The sequence below is a fragment of the Garra rufa genome, chromosome 20 (genome assembly GCF_049309525.1).
Source record: "Garra rufa chromosome 20, GarRuf1.0, whole genome shotgun sequence".
NCBI lineage: Eukaryota > Metazoa > Chordata > Actinopteri > Cypriniformes > Cyprinidae > Garra > Garra rufa.
This window is the reverse complement of record NC_133380.1, coordinates 37,656,802-37,673,596: the sequence shown is the minus strand read 5'-3', so window position 1 is coordinate 37,673,596 and position 16,795 is coordinate 37,656,802. Positions and strand designations below refer to the sequence as shown.

The window sequence follows — 16,795 nt, the reverse complement described above, 5'->3', positions numbered from 1 at the left end:
CTGTATTATCAGCAGAACATAAAACAAAAGTACTTCATTACAGTCACACATTTACCGTGTCATTTAAAATACATTGTGTGAGAAACATATAAGTAAAATGTAGTGATTCAGTGGAGGTCTTTCAAAAAATGGATGCACCGATCTGGATTTTGGGGGCCGATCACCGATCACCGATCACCAAAAGCAGTATCTGCCGATCCCGATATTACCGATCACAGCGTCAAATCCATAAATTCTTCAATATTGTTGTCTCATGTACAAACATTGACATTGTATTATTAGTATAAAAAGTAGGAAATGAGAAAGTATCATGAATTGACCAGTTTTATTGCAGGCTGAGGCAAATTTCAATATTGAACACTCTCAAGACTCTCAGACAACTTGGACTCAGCTTACATAGAGTAAGTGTTGCTTACTATCTTAAACTGTCTTTTGGCAGTAATTATGTACAACACAACATTTCACTCTTTTAGAGCTGACACAATTTGTAAACTATGAACCTTAGTTTTTCTGTGGAAAAAGTTAAATCTAATAAAAGAGTTAAATCTTAAAATAAAAAAATGATTGTGCAAAACACACATGTGCACCATAATAAACATTTAACTCTCAGGAGGCTCTTTCTTAAAATCACAATTTAGAGTTTAGCAACAAGCTTTTTGTGGAAAAATAAAATAAATATGCCATACATATGCATATACACATACATATACATATACAGGGTGCAATTTGTGAAGAAAAAAACAGAAGGGCGGATGCTTTTAGAAACTTTTTTTTCTCTCTCCATAGGGAGAGGTTGACCAAACTGTTACTGTAATCTGTTAACAACGCGCATTATACCCGTCTTTTTAGGCAAGAACCAGATAATGAGTGTCAGGTCATGAATTTTTTTTAATATGACAGAAGCTGTATTATGTGATCACAATTTAATAAAAACATTGTATTAATAGTAATGGTTTAATTTCAAACAACGAATACATTTTATAGAGAAGGTGAGCAAAGTATCAACGGAGCTTTTTGGAAACTCAGAATCAGTAAACCACTGCGTCGCAAAAAGATTCACTGTTTTGAAGCGCTCCAATCGGATCGCGAATCATTTGATTCAGTACGTTCAACTTCAAAGCGCGTATGGCGAATCATTTGATTTAGACGACTTTAAAGCGCGTATTGCAAATAATTTGATTTAGATCGGGACGTAGGAGCGGCTTCGCGGGACGTTTTATCCCCACCGTGGATAAAAATAATTCAGCAGAGGCAGGGATGCATAGACCAGAGGGGAGGAAATCCCCTCACCGGCGACGTCATCTTCAGTGTTAATGCGTTGTAGAGACAGCCGCGCCCATTAGGAGACCCTAGTCTGAGAAGTGGGAATGCGTGCTCTGGCGGCTGTTTGTTGTTGTAAACGTCATCTGATCGGCCTGCTCTGATCTATTTTGAGAACTCCGATCAAAACCGATAGCGCCCCTATCGGTCGATTGCGATCGGATGCCGATCGATCGGTGCATCTCTAGTACCAAACTGCTTTTTTCCGTCTCATTACTGCCACTCTCATTCCATCTGTTTTCCTGCATTTCTGACTGGTTGTGTTTGAGATGGGCTTGGTGTGGGGTGAGGAGGGCAGACAGGCCATGTGTCTGGAGGATGGAGCGGCCGTCGGCGAGGGTGAGAGCAGGTCAAGGCCTGAGAACAATGAACTGATTCAGCTCTGTTCTGTCGCTCTGTGTCCACTTTTACTGGCTATGAAACATGACAGCTGAAAGAAGGGCAAAATATGACCAATATGGCCAAACAGAGAAAGGGCATTTTCAGAGATGCACACGTGCTGGCGTACGTCATGTATGTGTCACACTCACACTTACTCAGCTTGTACTGTATGCAAAGGATGACCGTTTACTTTCCTTTTAATATTAGTCTTAACCTAAAATCTAAGATCTTGATTAAAGTTCAGAGTTGAGTGTCAGCTAACAGATTGGTTGTGTTGGTTTGTAGCTGTTAAAATGCATGCTTTAGTCTGGTTCAGGTTATATGAAAGACACAGAATTGAGGCCATTGAACTCAGGGTTAATTGAGGCCAGGTGTGAAAACACAGCCAGATGCCACTAGAGAATTACAGCTAATGCTGGTTGTGTTCAGATCCCTTTCACACTTGTGGTGTTCCCGGGTCAAAAATGACCGGACTCCAAACAATTGTTTATAAATTTCTCATTATGCTAGATTGTCACCAAATATTGGATTGAATCTTTTTGTCAACTTGTTTTCTTCCAGTTAGGACTGGTTTTGTGTTTCTATTTGCATCTGATTAATCATAGGCCTCATTTATCTGAGAGTAGGTACCTTGTTTTTGGAGTAAAAAAATTTATTTTATGAATAATTGTCATTATTTCATTATAATTTTCATAATATTAAACAAATAATTATTTTTTAAAAATTACACAGTTTTTCACACTAGTGTGCTTTAATGTTTAATCCAGAAGTTTCCTTTTTCAAATGCTTTTATTTTGTAAAAAATTGCAAAAAGTCACACTTGTGGTGTTCCCGGGTCAAAAATGACCAGACTCAAAACGAATGCTTATAAATCTCTCATTATGCTATATTATCACCAAATATTGGATTCAATCTTTTTGTCAACTTGTTTTCTTTCAGTTAGGACTGGTTTTGTGTTTCTATTTGCATCTGATTAATCATAGGCCTCATTTATCTGAGAGTAGGTACCTTGTTTTTGGAGTAAAAAAAATTATTTTATGAATAATTGTCATTATTTCATTATAATTTTCATAATATTAAACAAAAAAATATTTTTTAAAAATTGCACAGTTTTTCACACTAGTGTGCTTTAATGTTTAATCCAGAAGTTTCCTTTTTCAAATGCTTTTATTTTGTACAAAATTGCAGAAAGTCACACTTGTGGTGTTCCCGGGTCAATAATGACCGGACTCCAAACGACTGCTTATAAATCTCTCATCATGCTATATTATCACCAAATATTGGATTCAATCTTTTTGTCAACTTGTTTTGTTTCAGTTAGGTGTGGTGTTTCTATTTGCATCTGATTAATCATAGGCCTCATTTATCTGAGAGTAGGTACCTTGTTTTTTGGAGTAAAAAAAATTATTTTATGAATAATTGTCATTATTTCATTATAATTTTCATAATATTAAACAAAAAAATATTTTTTAAAAATTGCACAGTTTTTCACACTAGTGTGCTTTAATGTTTAATCCAGAAGTTTCCTTTTTCAGATGCTTTTATTTTGTACAAAATTGCAGAAAGTCACACTTGTGGTGTTCCCGGTCAAAAATGAACGGACTCCAAACAATTGTTTATACATTTCTCATTATGCTAGATTGTCACCAAATATTGGATTGAATCTTTTTGTCAACTTGTTTTCTTCCAGTTAGGACTGGTTTTGTGTTTCTATTTGCATCTGATTAATCATAGGCCTCATTTATCTGAGAGTAGGTACCTTGTTTTTGGAGTAAAAAAATTTATTTTATAAATAATTGTCATTATTTCATTATAATTTTCATAATATTAAACAAATAATTATTTTTTAAAAATTGCACAGTTTTTCACACTAGTGTGCTTTAATGTTTAATCCAGAAGTTTCCTTTTTCAAATGCTTTTATTTTGTACAAAATTGCAAAAAGTCACACTTGTGGTGTTCCCGGGTCAAAAATGACCGACTCAAAACGACTGCTTATAAATCTCTCATCATGCTATATTATCACCAAATATTGGATTCAATCTTTTTGTCAACTTGTTTTGTTTCAGTTAGGTGTGGTGTTTCTATTTGCATCTGATTAATCATAGGCCTCATTTATCTGAGAGTGGGTACCTTGTTTTTGGAGTAAAAAAAAAATATTTTTTATGAATAATTTTCATTATTTCATTATCATTTTCATAATATTAAACAAAAAAAAAATATTTTAAAAAATTGCAATTTTTTTTACACTAGTGTGCTTTAATGTTTAATCCAGAAGTTTCCTTTTTCAAATGCTTTTATTTTGTACAAAATTGCAAAAAGACACTTGTGATGTTCCTGGTCAAAAATGACCGGACTCCAAATAATTGCTTATAAATCTCTCATCGTGCTATATTATCACCAAATATTGGATTCAATCTTCAACTTGTTGTTTGCTTTTAATTGCTTTAATTTTGTACAAAATTCCACAAAGTCACACTTGCCAAAAATTGAAATTGAATGAATGAATGAAAGGAAGAGAAACAATTAGTGTTCAGGAGCATGTTGTGCTCTTGAACACTCAAAACATTATGACAACAAACTTTTGTGCCCTAAAAGATGTGAAAACATCCATGGTCTGTTGCAAATGCAGAGCAAACATTTGCAAAATATATTTCATGGGAGTCATGTGAATCTTAATGCGTTCTCTCTTGTATGTCACAATGGTCAGATTTAACAGGGAACAGCACATGTTAAAGTGTTGTTTTACTTTGTGTCTTACTAAGTGTTACTTTGTGCCCCTTTTCAAAAAAAAAAAAAAAGCATTTCAAAATAAAGGTCCTGTTTTTGTGATCTTCCCCGTTCACTTTCAATGGCCGGCCTTTTTTGATAAGTGTGACTTAAATAAAAGCATTTAAAACAGACTTCCTGATTAAACATTAAAGCACACTAGTGTGATAAACAGTGCAACTTATATTATTAAAATATTGTGAAAATTATTCATAAAAAAATGTTTTTTTTCACTCCAGGTACCTACTCTCAGATAAATGAGGCTAACAATTAATCAGATGCAAATAGAAACACAAAACCAGTCCTAAATGAAAGAAAACAAGTTGACAAAAAGAATGAATCCAACATTTGGTGATAATATAACAGAATGAGAGATTTATAAGCAATTGTTTGGAGTCCGGTCATTTTTGACCGGGAACACTACAAGTGTGACTTTCTGCAATTTTGTACAAAATGAAAGCATTTAAAAGCAAACTTCTTCATTAAATATTAAAGCATACTAGTGTCATAAACAGTGCAAATTTCTATTTTTTTTTTGTTTAATATTGTGAAAATTATTTAAATTGTTTTTTTGTTTTTGTTTTTACTCAACAAATTGGGTACCTACTCTCAGGCAAATAAGGCCTAGGTGAAAAAAAAAACGAAATAATAAAAAAAAAAACCACAAAAAATAACGAAAAATTGTAAAAATAAAAATGAGAAGTTCTTATACACTGTGTGAACAAAGTCAGGAAGTTTGAGTCCAATGCGATAACGTTAACTAGTATTTTCGGGGAAAAGAAAATCTTTTCCAGCTCAATTTGACCCGAACACAATCAGAGGGTTAAATAAACAGCATTTTCCAGAAGTCATACCTGACTATAAGTGACAAAATTGCCTTTTTTGAGAGAGAAAGAACTCAAAAGTTGTATTTATTGTTACATTTACAAATAATGTAAATAATAATGAATGTTAAATCAAATGAAATGTTTACAAGCATTATAAATACTGTACACATTTTTTTAGTTGCCCTTACACCACAACAAATCATTTAAAATTGAACTGTAAGACAGGAATGAAAAATAGAGGTATTAAACAAATATAAATTATAGAGACGTTCATCATAAGCAGCATTTATGATGAATGCAAAGCCTAAACAAATTAGTTGAAAACTACCAGCATGTGGGAAATGTGGTATACAAATAAACTAAGGCTCACATACCGCTCTAATTTAGCACTTTGGAATTTCAAAAAAAAAAAAAAAAATATTACAGAAAATATGGTAATAGTATTATACTATTTGTTTCCAATTTTCAACTACACTCATTTGTAGTGCATACTACAAACCATAACAATCTGAGTTTTTGAGGAAAAGCTGGTTTAGCATGGTTTAGCATGGTGTGTTCTTTCAGGTCTTTCTCCTTTTTTTAGTGTATCTGCATGTTATTAAAAGCCTTGCATCATCTGTTTTCATTGTGTGTTGTGTGTACATACAGGGCTGGAGAAGGAAGGACAACTGGTGTTATAAAATCACAGATCAGGAGCAGACATTTGAGAACGCTTTGAAAGGATATTACTGCAAATCTCCTCTTGTTACTGTAGAAAGCAGGTATGTCAAAAACACCAGGACAGATAGACATAAAGCTTGCCAGAATAATATAAAAATATATTAAATATCAAATTATTATACATATATACAGTATATACACTACCAGTCAAAAGTTTTTGAACAGTAAGATTTTTAATGTTTTTTTAAAGAAGTCAACAAGCCTGCATTTATTTGATCCAAAGTACAGCAAAAACAGTAACATTTTAAAATGTTTTTACTATTTAAAATTAATGCTTTCTATTTGAATACATTTAAAAAAGTAATTTAATCCTGTGATCAAAACTGAATTTTCAACATTGTTACTCCAGTCTTTAGTGTCACGTTATCCTTCAGAAATTATTCTAATTATTAAACTTTTTTTTACTATTATTATCAATATTATAACAGTTTTTCAGGATTTTTTGATGAATAGAAATATGCAAAGATCAGTATTTATCTGAAAAAACTTAGAGTCAATATTTTTTTGGGAGGGAAATTGATACTTTTATTTAGCAAGTGAGCTTTAAATTGATCAAAAGTGATAATAAAGACATTTATAATGTTATAAAGGATTTCTATTTCAGATAAATGCTGTTCTTCTGAACTTTCTATTTATCAAGGAAACCTGAAAAAATTCTACTTAGCTGTTTTCAACATAATAATAATAAATGTTTTAAATTGCAGAAATAAATTACATTTTATAATATTCAAATAGAAAACTGTTTTTTTAAATAGTAAAAATATTACTAAATGTTACTGTTGCTGCTGTACTTTGGATCAAATATATGCAGGCTTGGTGAGCAGAAGAGACGTCTTTAAAAAACATTACAAATCTTAAAAACTTTTGACTGGTAGTGTCATTTTTTTGTGAGAACAAAAAAACATTAATTAACCAAGTGTAACTAAATGCAATAGAAAGGTAACTGATAAAACATGAAGTATGGAATTACCTAGTCTAAACAAAATTACTTTAACATGTATTTACAGTCTCACTATTTACTTATGCTCACTTACACTGCATTTATTTTATTAAACAGTATTTATTGCATGTATTTATTATACAGTAAAAATTGTAATATTTATGAAATAGTATTACAATTAAAAAAATTATTATCGTCATTGCTCCAGTCACATGATCCTTCAGAAATCAATCTGATATTCTGATTTGCAAATAATAATAATAATTATTATTATGTTGAAAACAGCTGAGTGGATTCAGCATTTATCTGAAATATTATCACTTTTGATCAATTTAAAGCATCCTTGCTAAATAATAAAAATCATTTCTCCTAGCTGAATGGTATAGTGTATAATGTTACAAAAGCTTTTTATTTCAGATAAATGCTGATCTTTGGATCTTTCTATTTATCAAAAAATCCAAAAAAAAATTGACTCTGTTTTAAATATTTATAATTATAATAAAAATTATTCTTAAACAGCAAATCAGCATATTAGAATGATTTCTGAAGGATCATGTGACACTAAAGACTGAAGTAATTACGCTGAACATTAAGGAATAAATTACATTTTAAAATATATTCAAATAGAAAACAGTTATTTTAAAAGGTAAAAATATTTCAAAATGTTACTGTTCTTACTGTACTTTGGATCAAATAAATGCAGGCCTAATGTTTTTCTTTGAAAAACATGAAAAATCTTACTGTTCAAAAACTTGACTAGTAGCGTATTTCCAGGATTCTTTGTATAAAGTTAATAAGAGAATAAAGTTTAAAATCTCTTTTTGTCACATTATATGTCTTTACTTTCACTTTTGATCAGTTTATTGCATCCTTAACGAATAAAGTATTAATTGCTTTCATGTCTTTGTTTTTGAACGGTAGTACAGTATGTCTCTGAGGGACCTTCCCAAGAGCACTTGATAGTAGCATTAGTCAACCTGGAATAACCAGGAAATGTCTTTGGTGTTAACCTCAAATGAGTAGTGAGAAAATGCTTACTATACAAAGATAATTAAGACGTTTGCAACATGAAAGAGGCAGACACATAGATCACAATCGGAGTGTGTGGTTTCTCTTCGGCAGGTTTGAGCAGGCCTTTCTAAACAGCCTGATCAGTGAAATGGGAGGCTCTGAGTCCCGATCCTACTGGACAGCTCTGCAGGACCAGAACAAAACCGCCGAGTACCGCTGGCTGACCCAGAACGGCTCGTCCGCACCCCTCACCTACACCAACTGGAACCGACACCAGCCAGGTAAGTCCTTAAAGGGACAGTTCACCCAAAAATTAAAATTCTGTCATTAATTACTCACCTTCATGTCATTCCAAACCCGTAAGACCTTCATTTATCTTCAGAACACAAATTGAGTTATTTTTATTATTCTGACCCTGCATATACAGCAATGAAACTGACATGTTTAAGGCCCAGAAAGGTAGTAAGGACATCGGTAAATAGTCCATGTGACATCAATGGTTCAACTGTAATGTTACAAAGCTACGCAAATACTTTTTGTGCACAAAAAAAAAAAATCGACTTTACAATTTCTTCTTTTCTTATAAACCTGGGCCTGTATTCATAAAAAATCTTTATAAATCTTCATAAAAAGAGTTGCTCCTAGTGACCAAATTCTAAGAAAATTCTTAGAAATGTGGGTGTTTTCTCTTTAAATTAAAGAAAAGATCCTAGTAAAGAAAAAAGTAATTCAGAAAGCATCTTAACCCTTAAAAGAGGTCCTAATGTCCAAAATATTTTGCACACAATGCATGACAGTGAGTTAATAAGATGCCACACTCGAGATTGTGCAGTAGTGTTAATTTCGTCAGACAAGACGAGACGAAATATGTTCGTCAACGACCTTTTTTAACATGACTAAGACGAGACGATGGCAAGACTGCACCACTGTCCAAAAACGCTGACTAAGACTAAATTAACATGCATTATTGTTGACGAAAAAAGACGAGACGAAAATGTTTTGCATAAAATAAAAACTAAGATAAAATCTCTCTTCATTTTCGTCTACAATCGTCTCTGCTTTTTCATCAGCTGTTATGGTTTAAAATATTCAAACTGCGCTTTGACGCGCTGGCTGGCGCTGAGCCAGAGACGGACGAGCTCTGTGTTTGTCATATAATCACAACTATGCAGTGTTTTTAACCACATAACGCTTATTTTAGGTTTCAGACATTTAAATACACATAAGTACTAGTAAAAGGAGACATTTAGAGTTTGTAAAATACACACATAGGTCTATGGAAGCAGCAAATAACAATCTATTCAAATATAATTTGCCGATGTGTTTTATTCATATCACATACACATAGGCTAAGTAACTAAAAAGTTCACTCTATTCCTCTTCTAGTTCACCAGCCACCTACTTGCATGTATTTCGGGAGAAAGGGATGAATGTATATGTGCTGTAAATACGGCTGACAGGACTCTGAACAGCAGCGCGAACAAACATGGCCGCGCCCATCTCACCTTACAGATTACGATCCAGATCATTTATATAGGGTTTTAAACGACGAAGCATACTAATTCACACATATTTGTGAATCGGAATATTAGATAGTTCATGGCATGGTAAGTAAGTGTGTGAGTATTCTGGATAAAAGCGAAATAAAAGCGATCTATCTGTCATACAGTGTTATTGTGTCTGTGTTGTGTCACGTGACAAGCTTGATGCGTCGCCATGGAAACAATAAGGACGAACGTTCTAAAATAACGGTCGCTTAAAAAAAACTCACTCTCGGGGGTCCGCTAGAATATTTTAAACTCACCACTGAAAGGGTTAATCATTTGTAAATGTGTCTCCTAAATCAGAAATTGAAAACCAGACACGTTTAACATTTGCATTCAACAAAAATCATTCAACAAGTGTATTTTGTCAGGTAATTATGACATTTAACCAGTGTTTGAGATGTGAAACACTTTTTTTACTGAAATGTGTATCAGTAATAATCTCAGTAATAATGTGTTATCTTAAAAAAAGACTACAATTTTTTGACTAAACCTAGACTAAAATATATTGAGTTCTTTTTTGACTAAAACTAGACTAAAATTAAAAGACTTTTAGTCGACTAAAACTTGACTAAGATACCTTGAGTTTTCTTTTGACTAAAACTAGACTAAAATGACGAGACTTTTAGTCGACTAAAACTTGACTAACAAAAAAAGATATGTGAATGACTAAATATGACTAAAACTAACAAGGACATTTGGCACAAGACTAAGACTAAGACTAAATTAAAAATAGGTGACGAAATTAACACTATTGTGCAGGGATAATGTTTGTGACCGATTTTATTAGAGACATGCCAACATCTTCGACATCTTCGGCAGAAATGCCACAGTGCAAGAAATGGAAGTAAACACTACATTTATTACATTTAATACATTAACATATTTGGCAACTGGAAACAATGCAACTATGCAGCAGTGATACTTTGGGTCTGTTTACAACCTTCTGTTATCAAAGAGATCACACAAACAATTACAGCACTTTCAGAACCTTAATGTGTTGCTGTTCATTTCCTTTCAAATACATTAAATCAACATTAACAGCATGGTAAATAAAAAATATATAAACATATATATAATGTGTGTGTGTGGTCAAAAAGAAAAAATACACTTATAATTTCAAAGTGAAGGCTTAAACTAGACCCTACACTTAAAAGTGCTCTTTTATTTCCTTCTTGGACAACCAACCAATCACAGTCTTCAAAAGGTTGTGTCATAGCTAGCAACGGGGTCAACCCCGCCTCCACACTAAGATAAAAGTTTTAGCCTTTTCTTCACTCAAGAGTTGCTCTTAGATTGGTCCTGAACAGTGTTGTGCAAGTTACTTCCAAAATGCAATACATTATATATTACTAGTTACTGTCTTTTAAAAGTAATTAGTTACATTACAATATTACTGTCTCTAAATTGTAATGCGTTACACTACTTTTAAGTTACTTTTGAGTTACTTTCATCAAAATATCCACAGATTATAAAATTCCAAAATATTATACATTAAGATTAGGATAGCTGGCATAAAATTATAAAAACATAATTTGGTGAGCCTACCGGTATGTCTATTAATGTTACGTTGTAGTTTAGGTTTAACACCGATAAGCACAAACCGCATTAATACATTCATAAATAACACCGGTAAATAAAGCAAAGTGTTATAATGTACAAACATTAAACACAATAAATAGCCTATAGGCTATTTTAAATGTTTTTCAGAACAAAACAAGAATGAAGAATATAAGTTGCTAAACAAGCCCAAACGAATTAGACTAAAAGCGAAACTGAAAGCAAACGGCATTGTCCTCACGCAGCCTACCTCTCTCATTCGGCATGAATCTAATTAAACGTGTCCATATTGGTGATCTATTTGAATGCTAAACTATTATGTAAACCAGGATTTGTACTTAACGCGCTTATAAAACATCCTCCTCACATGAGCAAATTTGTGTTTGACCCGGCTCAGGTTGAACGGCACGGATTGTACTACGCAGTACGCACTATTTAATTTTTTACCAGTGTTTCTATATTTGACTGATTGTATTTTATTCTTATAATTAACAGACTGCAACATTTGCAATGCTGTGTGTGCATGAGGCGCCGGCGCAATTGAATAGCGGAACAACTCTCGACATTTTTGGTCATACAGATCTAAAACTGCAGTGTGTCTACTTTTATTTCTGTCATCTCGGTTTCCTTTCCGTGAACTTTCGTAGAGTGCCGCTCCACACAAAAATGAACCAAACTCAGCAGCATATGTCACTCAGTCTTTTCCTTTCGTTTTGAAAATCTGTTAATTGGGCTGTTATTAAAAGTATGTCAGATATATTTCGTGTATTCATTCATTTTATATACAGACTATGATTTAATAAAAACAGATTTTGTCATTTTTAGCTTAATTTTGTTGCTTGTCTGCGCTCGTCCGCCGCATTTTTTCTCTTCTCCGACTCCGCAGCTCTCTTCGTTAGTTTAGTGTTAGTGGCACCAGTCCAGCTGTTTCCAGGAGTTACTCGTGCTATTTCTCCATAAAATGTAGAATCTGTCCCTGCAGTCATCTCAAACATCGAATTCCAGCAACAGGAAGACAAAATATTTTACTCGTGGACTTTTTTTTAATTAACAAATTAATTTTGAGCTAAAATATGTTGATGTAACTTGCGTTACTGAGATTGTAACGAGTAATATTATTACCCAAATTGTATTAGTAATGCGTTATATTACCGCGTTACAGCAAAAAGTAATAAACTACTGTAATATATTTCTTTTGTAATGCGTTACTCCCAACACTGGTCCTGAATCACTGTTAAGCTAAGACTCCTACGTAGGAATTTTTAAGATAAATTAGGAGCTTTCTGAGAGGATTCTTAGAAGCTTTAAGGGCCCGTATTCATAAAAATCATAAAATTCATAAAAAGTTGCTCCTAGTGACAAAATTCTAAGAAAATTCTCAGAAATGTGTGTGTTTCCTCTTAAAATTAAAGAAAAGATCCTAGTAAAGAAAAAAGTAATTCATAAAGCATCTTAACCCTTAAAAGAGGTCCTAAGGTCCAAAATTGTTAGGAGTACGAATGAGGACTTTTAAGAGGCTTAAGAGTTTCTTTAGCAGTGGAGAAAATTAAAAACATGAGGAGGGCAATGAAATATTTTGCACACAATGCATGACAGTGAGTTAATAAGATGCCACACATGAGATGTGCAGGGATAATGTTTGTGACCGATTTTATTCGAGACATAGTGCGGAAATGCCACAGTGCAAGAAATGGAAGTAATCCCTTACAACATTAACATATTTGGCAACTGGAAACAGTGCAACTATGCAGCAGTGATACTTTGGGTCTGTTTACAACCTTCTATAAGCAAAGAGATCACACAAACAATTCAGAACCTTAATGTGTTGCTGTTCATTTCCTATCAAATACAGTGCCTTGCGAAATTATTCATACCCCTTCATTTTTTTTCACATTTTGTTATGTTGCTGCCTTATGTTAAACTACTTTAAATTATGTTTTTTTCCCACATCAATCTACACTCCCTACTCCATAATGGCAAAGCAAAAAATAGGTTTTTAACATTTGTGCAAATTTATTAAAAATAAAAAACTGAAAAGATCCCGTTGCATAAGTATTCATACCCTTTTCTGGGACACTCCAAATTTAGCTCAGGAGCATTCATATTGCTTCTAGATGTTACTACAATTCGAGTGGAGTTAAACTGTGGCAAATTCATTTGAATGAGTCTGATTTTGTCAAATTTACACTCCATACATCATAATAATGACAATGCAAAAACCAGATTTGCAAATTTTACAAATTTATTAAAAATAAAACACTGAAATAAGTACATTGCATAAGTATTCATACCCTTAACTCAGTACATAGTTGAAGCACCTTTACAGCCTCAAGTCTTTTTGGGTGTAATGTGACAAGCTTTGCACATCTGCATTTGGCAATTATCTGCCATTCTTTGCCTCAGCTTTTCACCTCTCAAGCTCTGTCAGATTGGATGGGGGCTGCCAGACATTTTCTAGAGTCCTAGTTGTTCCAATAATCTTCCATTATGGAGAATGCTTCTGTGAACCTTCATTTTTCTGAACTCTTCCCTAGATCATTGCCTTAACGCAAGTCTGTCACTGAGCTCTACAGGCAGTTATCTTGACCTCAGGACTTGGTTTTTGCTCTGATATGCATTTTCAGCTGTTAGACATTTTCTGAGAGGTGTGTGCCTTTCTAAATCAGACTCATTCAAATGAATTTGCCACAGTTTAACTCCACTCGAAGTGTAGTAACATCTAGAAGCGATATGAATGCTCCTGAGCTAAATTTCGAGTGTCCCAGAAAAGGGTTTGAATACTTATGCAACGGGATCTTTTCAGTTTTTCATGTTTAATACATTTGCACAAATGTTAAAAACCTATTTTTTGCTTTGTCATTATGGAGTAGGGAGTGTAGTAATTTAAAGTAGTTTAACATAAGGCAGCAACATAAAATGTGAAAAACAAATGAAGGGGTATGAATAATTTCACAAGGCACTGTACATTCAATACAACATTAAATAAATAATATAAATAAATAAAAAATATAAAAACATATATATAATATGGGTGTAGGGTAAAAGTGCTCTTTTATTTCCTTCTTGGACAACCAATCAATCACAGTCTTCAAAAGGCTGTGTCATAGCTAGCAACGGGGTCAACCCCGCCTCCACACTAAGATAACATTTTTAGTCTTTTCTTCGCTCAGAGTTGGTCCTGAATCACTCTTAAGCTAAGACTCCTACGTAGGAATTTTTAAGCTAAATTAGGAGCTTTCTGAGAGGATTCTTAGAAGCTTTAAGAATACGGGCCCTGGTCTTAGTGACTTAGCCCTCTTCATTTAGGAGCTAGTTTTAGCGCTAAAATGCTTTGTGAAATACTCTTAGAGCAAATATTTAAGAGTCTTAAATTTAGGATTGACACGCCCATTATTTTTAAGGTTTTCTCCTAAATCTGCAAGTTATAAGCTACTTTTAGCCTTAAAGGAGTAGTTTACTTTCAGAACAAAAATTTACAGATGATGTACTCACCCCCTTGTCATCCAAGATTCATGTCTTACTTTCTTCAGTCGTAAAGAAATGATGTTTTTTTGAGGAAAACATTTCAGGATTTCTCTTCATATAATGGACTTCTATGGTGCCCCCGAGTTTGAACTTCAAAAATGCAGCTTCAAATGGCTCTAAACGATCACAACTGAGGAACTAAGGGTCTTATCTAGCAAAAAGATCGGTTATTTTCTAACCTTTTTCTAACATTTTTTAACCTCAAATGCTCGCCTTGTCTAGCTCTGCGTGTACTCTGTGTAGAGATTAAAAAGTATATAAATTGTAAATGTTTTTAGAAAATAACTGACCGTTTCGCTAGGTAAGTCCCTTCTTCCTCGGCTGGGATCATTTAGAGCCCTTTGAAGCTGCATTTAAACTGCATTTCGGAAGTTCAAACTCGGGGGCACCATAGAAGTCCATTATATGGAGAGAAATTCTGAAATGTTTTCCTCAAAAAACATCATTTCTTTATGACTGAAGAAAGAAAGAAATGAACATCTTGGATGACAAGGGGGTGAGTACATTATCTGTAAATTTTTGTTCTGAAAGTGAACTACTCCTTTAAGATTTTTTGTGAATACGGGCCCTGGCCTAGAGGAGCAAACAGACTGAAAGCTCTTTATTTAATTAATCATCTCTCTCTCTATTTCTGCAGTGATTGGAGGAGGGTGTGTGGTGATGTCTGGAGGTCAGGCTCTGGGTCACTGGGAGGTGAAAAACTGTCACACTTTTAAGGCCCTGGCTGTGTGCAAACAGGAAGTGAGTGGCAACCGTGACACCCTAATGCCTTCGCCATACATTGATCTGAATGCACCGTGTCCGACAGGATGGGAGAGCCGCAAAGGCCTGTCACACTGTTACAAGGTAATACATAAAATAATATAATCATATAATACCCAGTGTTGAATTATTATTCAGTATGTTCATGCTGTTCATGTCTGTTGTTCGGTTTGTTGTTTAGGTGTATCACAGTGAGAAGATCCTGATGCAACGCACCTGGACCGAGGCTCAGTTCTTCTGCCGGGCTTTGGGTGCTGATCTGGCCAGTTTCCATCACTATGAAGATCAGGCTTTTGTTAAAAATCTCCTCTCCAAGATGTTCCAAAGGTTGGTTTACACGTTTATACACTACTGTTTACAAGTCTTTTTGTTTTTTAAAGAAGTCTATTATGCTCAGCAAGGCTGCATTTACAGTAGTTGGTCCAAAAAAATGTTAAAATAATAATATTGTGAAAAATGATTACAATTTCAAATATCTGTTTTCTGTCAGGGATATATGTGACCCTGGACTACAAAACCAGTCATAAGGTTAAATTTTACAAAACTGAGATGTGTACATCATATGAAAGCTCAATAAATAAGCTTTATATCGATGTATGGTTTGTTAGGATAGGACAATATTTGGCCGAGATACATCTATTTGAAAATCTGGAATCTGAGGGTGCAAAAAAATCTAAATACTGAGAAAATCACCTTTAAAGTTCTCCAAATTAAGTTCTTAACAATGCATATAACTAATCAAAAATTACATTTTGATGTATTTACAGTAGGAATTTTACAAAAAATCTTCATGGAACATGATCTTTACATAATTTCCTAATGATTTTTGGCATAAAAGAAAAATCAATAATTTTGACCCATACAAAGTATTTTTGGCTATTGCTACAAATATACCCCAGCGACTTAAGACTGGTTTTGTGGTCCAGGGTCACATATTATATACAATATAATATATTTATTTTGTGGAAACCATGATACATTTATTTTCTATTATTCTCTGATGTTAATTTTGTCAGTTTGTAAGACTTATAAATGTCTTTACTGCCACTTTTGATTAACTTACTGCATTCTTGCTAAATAAAGGTATTATTTATATTAAAAAAATCTTGCTGACCCCAGAGTTTCAAATGGTAGTGTATGTAGATGGGCATTATACAGTTGAGGTCAAACGTTTACATACATTTAGCAGAATGTGAAATGTTAATTATTTTACCAAAATAATAGGGATCTTACGAAATACATGGTATTGTTTATTTAGTACTGACCTGAATAAGATATTTCACATAAAAGATGTTTACATATAGTCTACAAGTGAAATTAATAGTTGAATTAAAAAAAAATGACCCCATTCAAAAGTTTACACCCCCTAGATTCTTAAGTTATCTGAATGATTCACAGCTGTTTTTTTGTTTGTTTGTTTGTTTGTTTGTTTGTTTGT

The 16,795-nt window shown here is 33.4% G+C and overlaps 1 protein-coding gene across 1 annotated transcript in view; it reads left to right on the top strand.

The window, feature by feature from the left end:
* Positions 1-16,795, top strand: part of pla2r1 (phospholipase A2 receptor 1) — a 55,218-nt gene that overhangs the window by 22,783 nt on the left and 15,640 nt on the right. The window contains exons 10-13 of the mRNA XM_073826153.1: positions 5,944-6,056; positions 8,078-8,247; positions 15,233-15,441; positions 15,539-15,684. Coding sequence (XP_073682254.1) covers positions 5,944-6,056; positions 8,078-8,247; positions 15,233-15,441; positions 15,539-15,684 — 638 coding nt within the window. The remainder of the gene's footprint in view (positions 1-5,943; positions 6,057-8,077; positions 8,248-15,232; positions 15,442-15,538; positions 15,685-16,795) is intronic.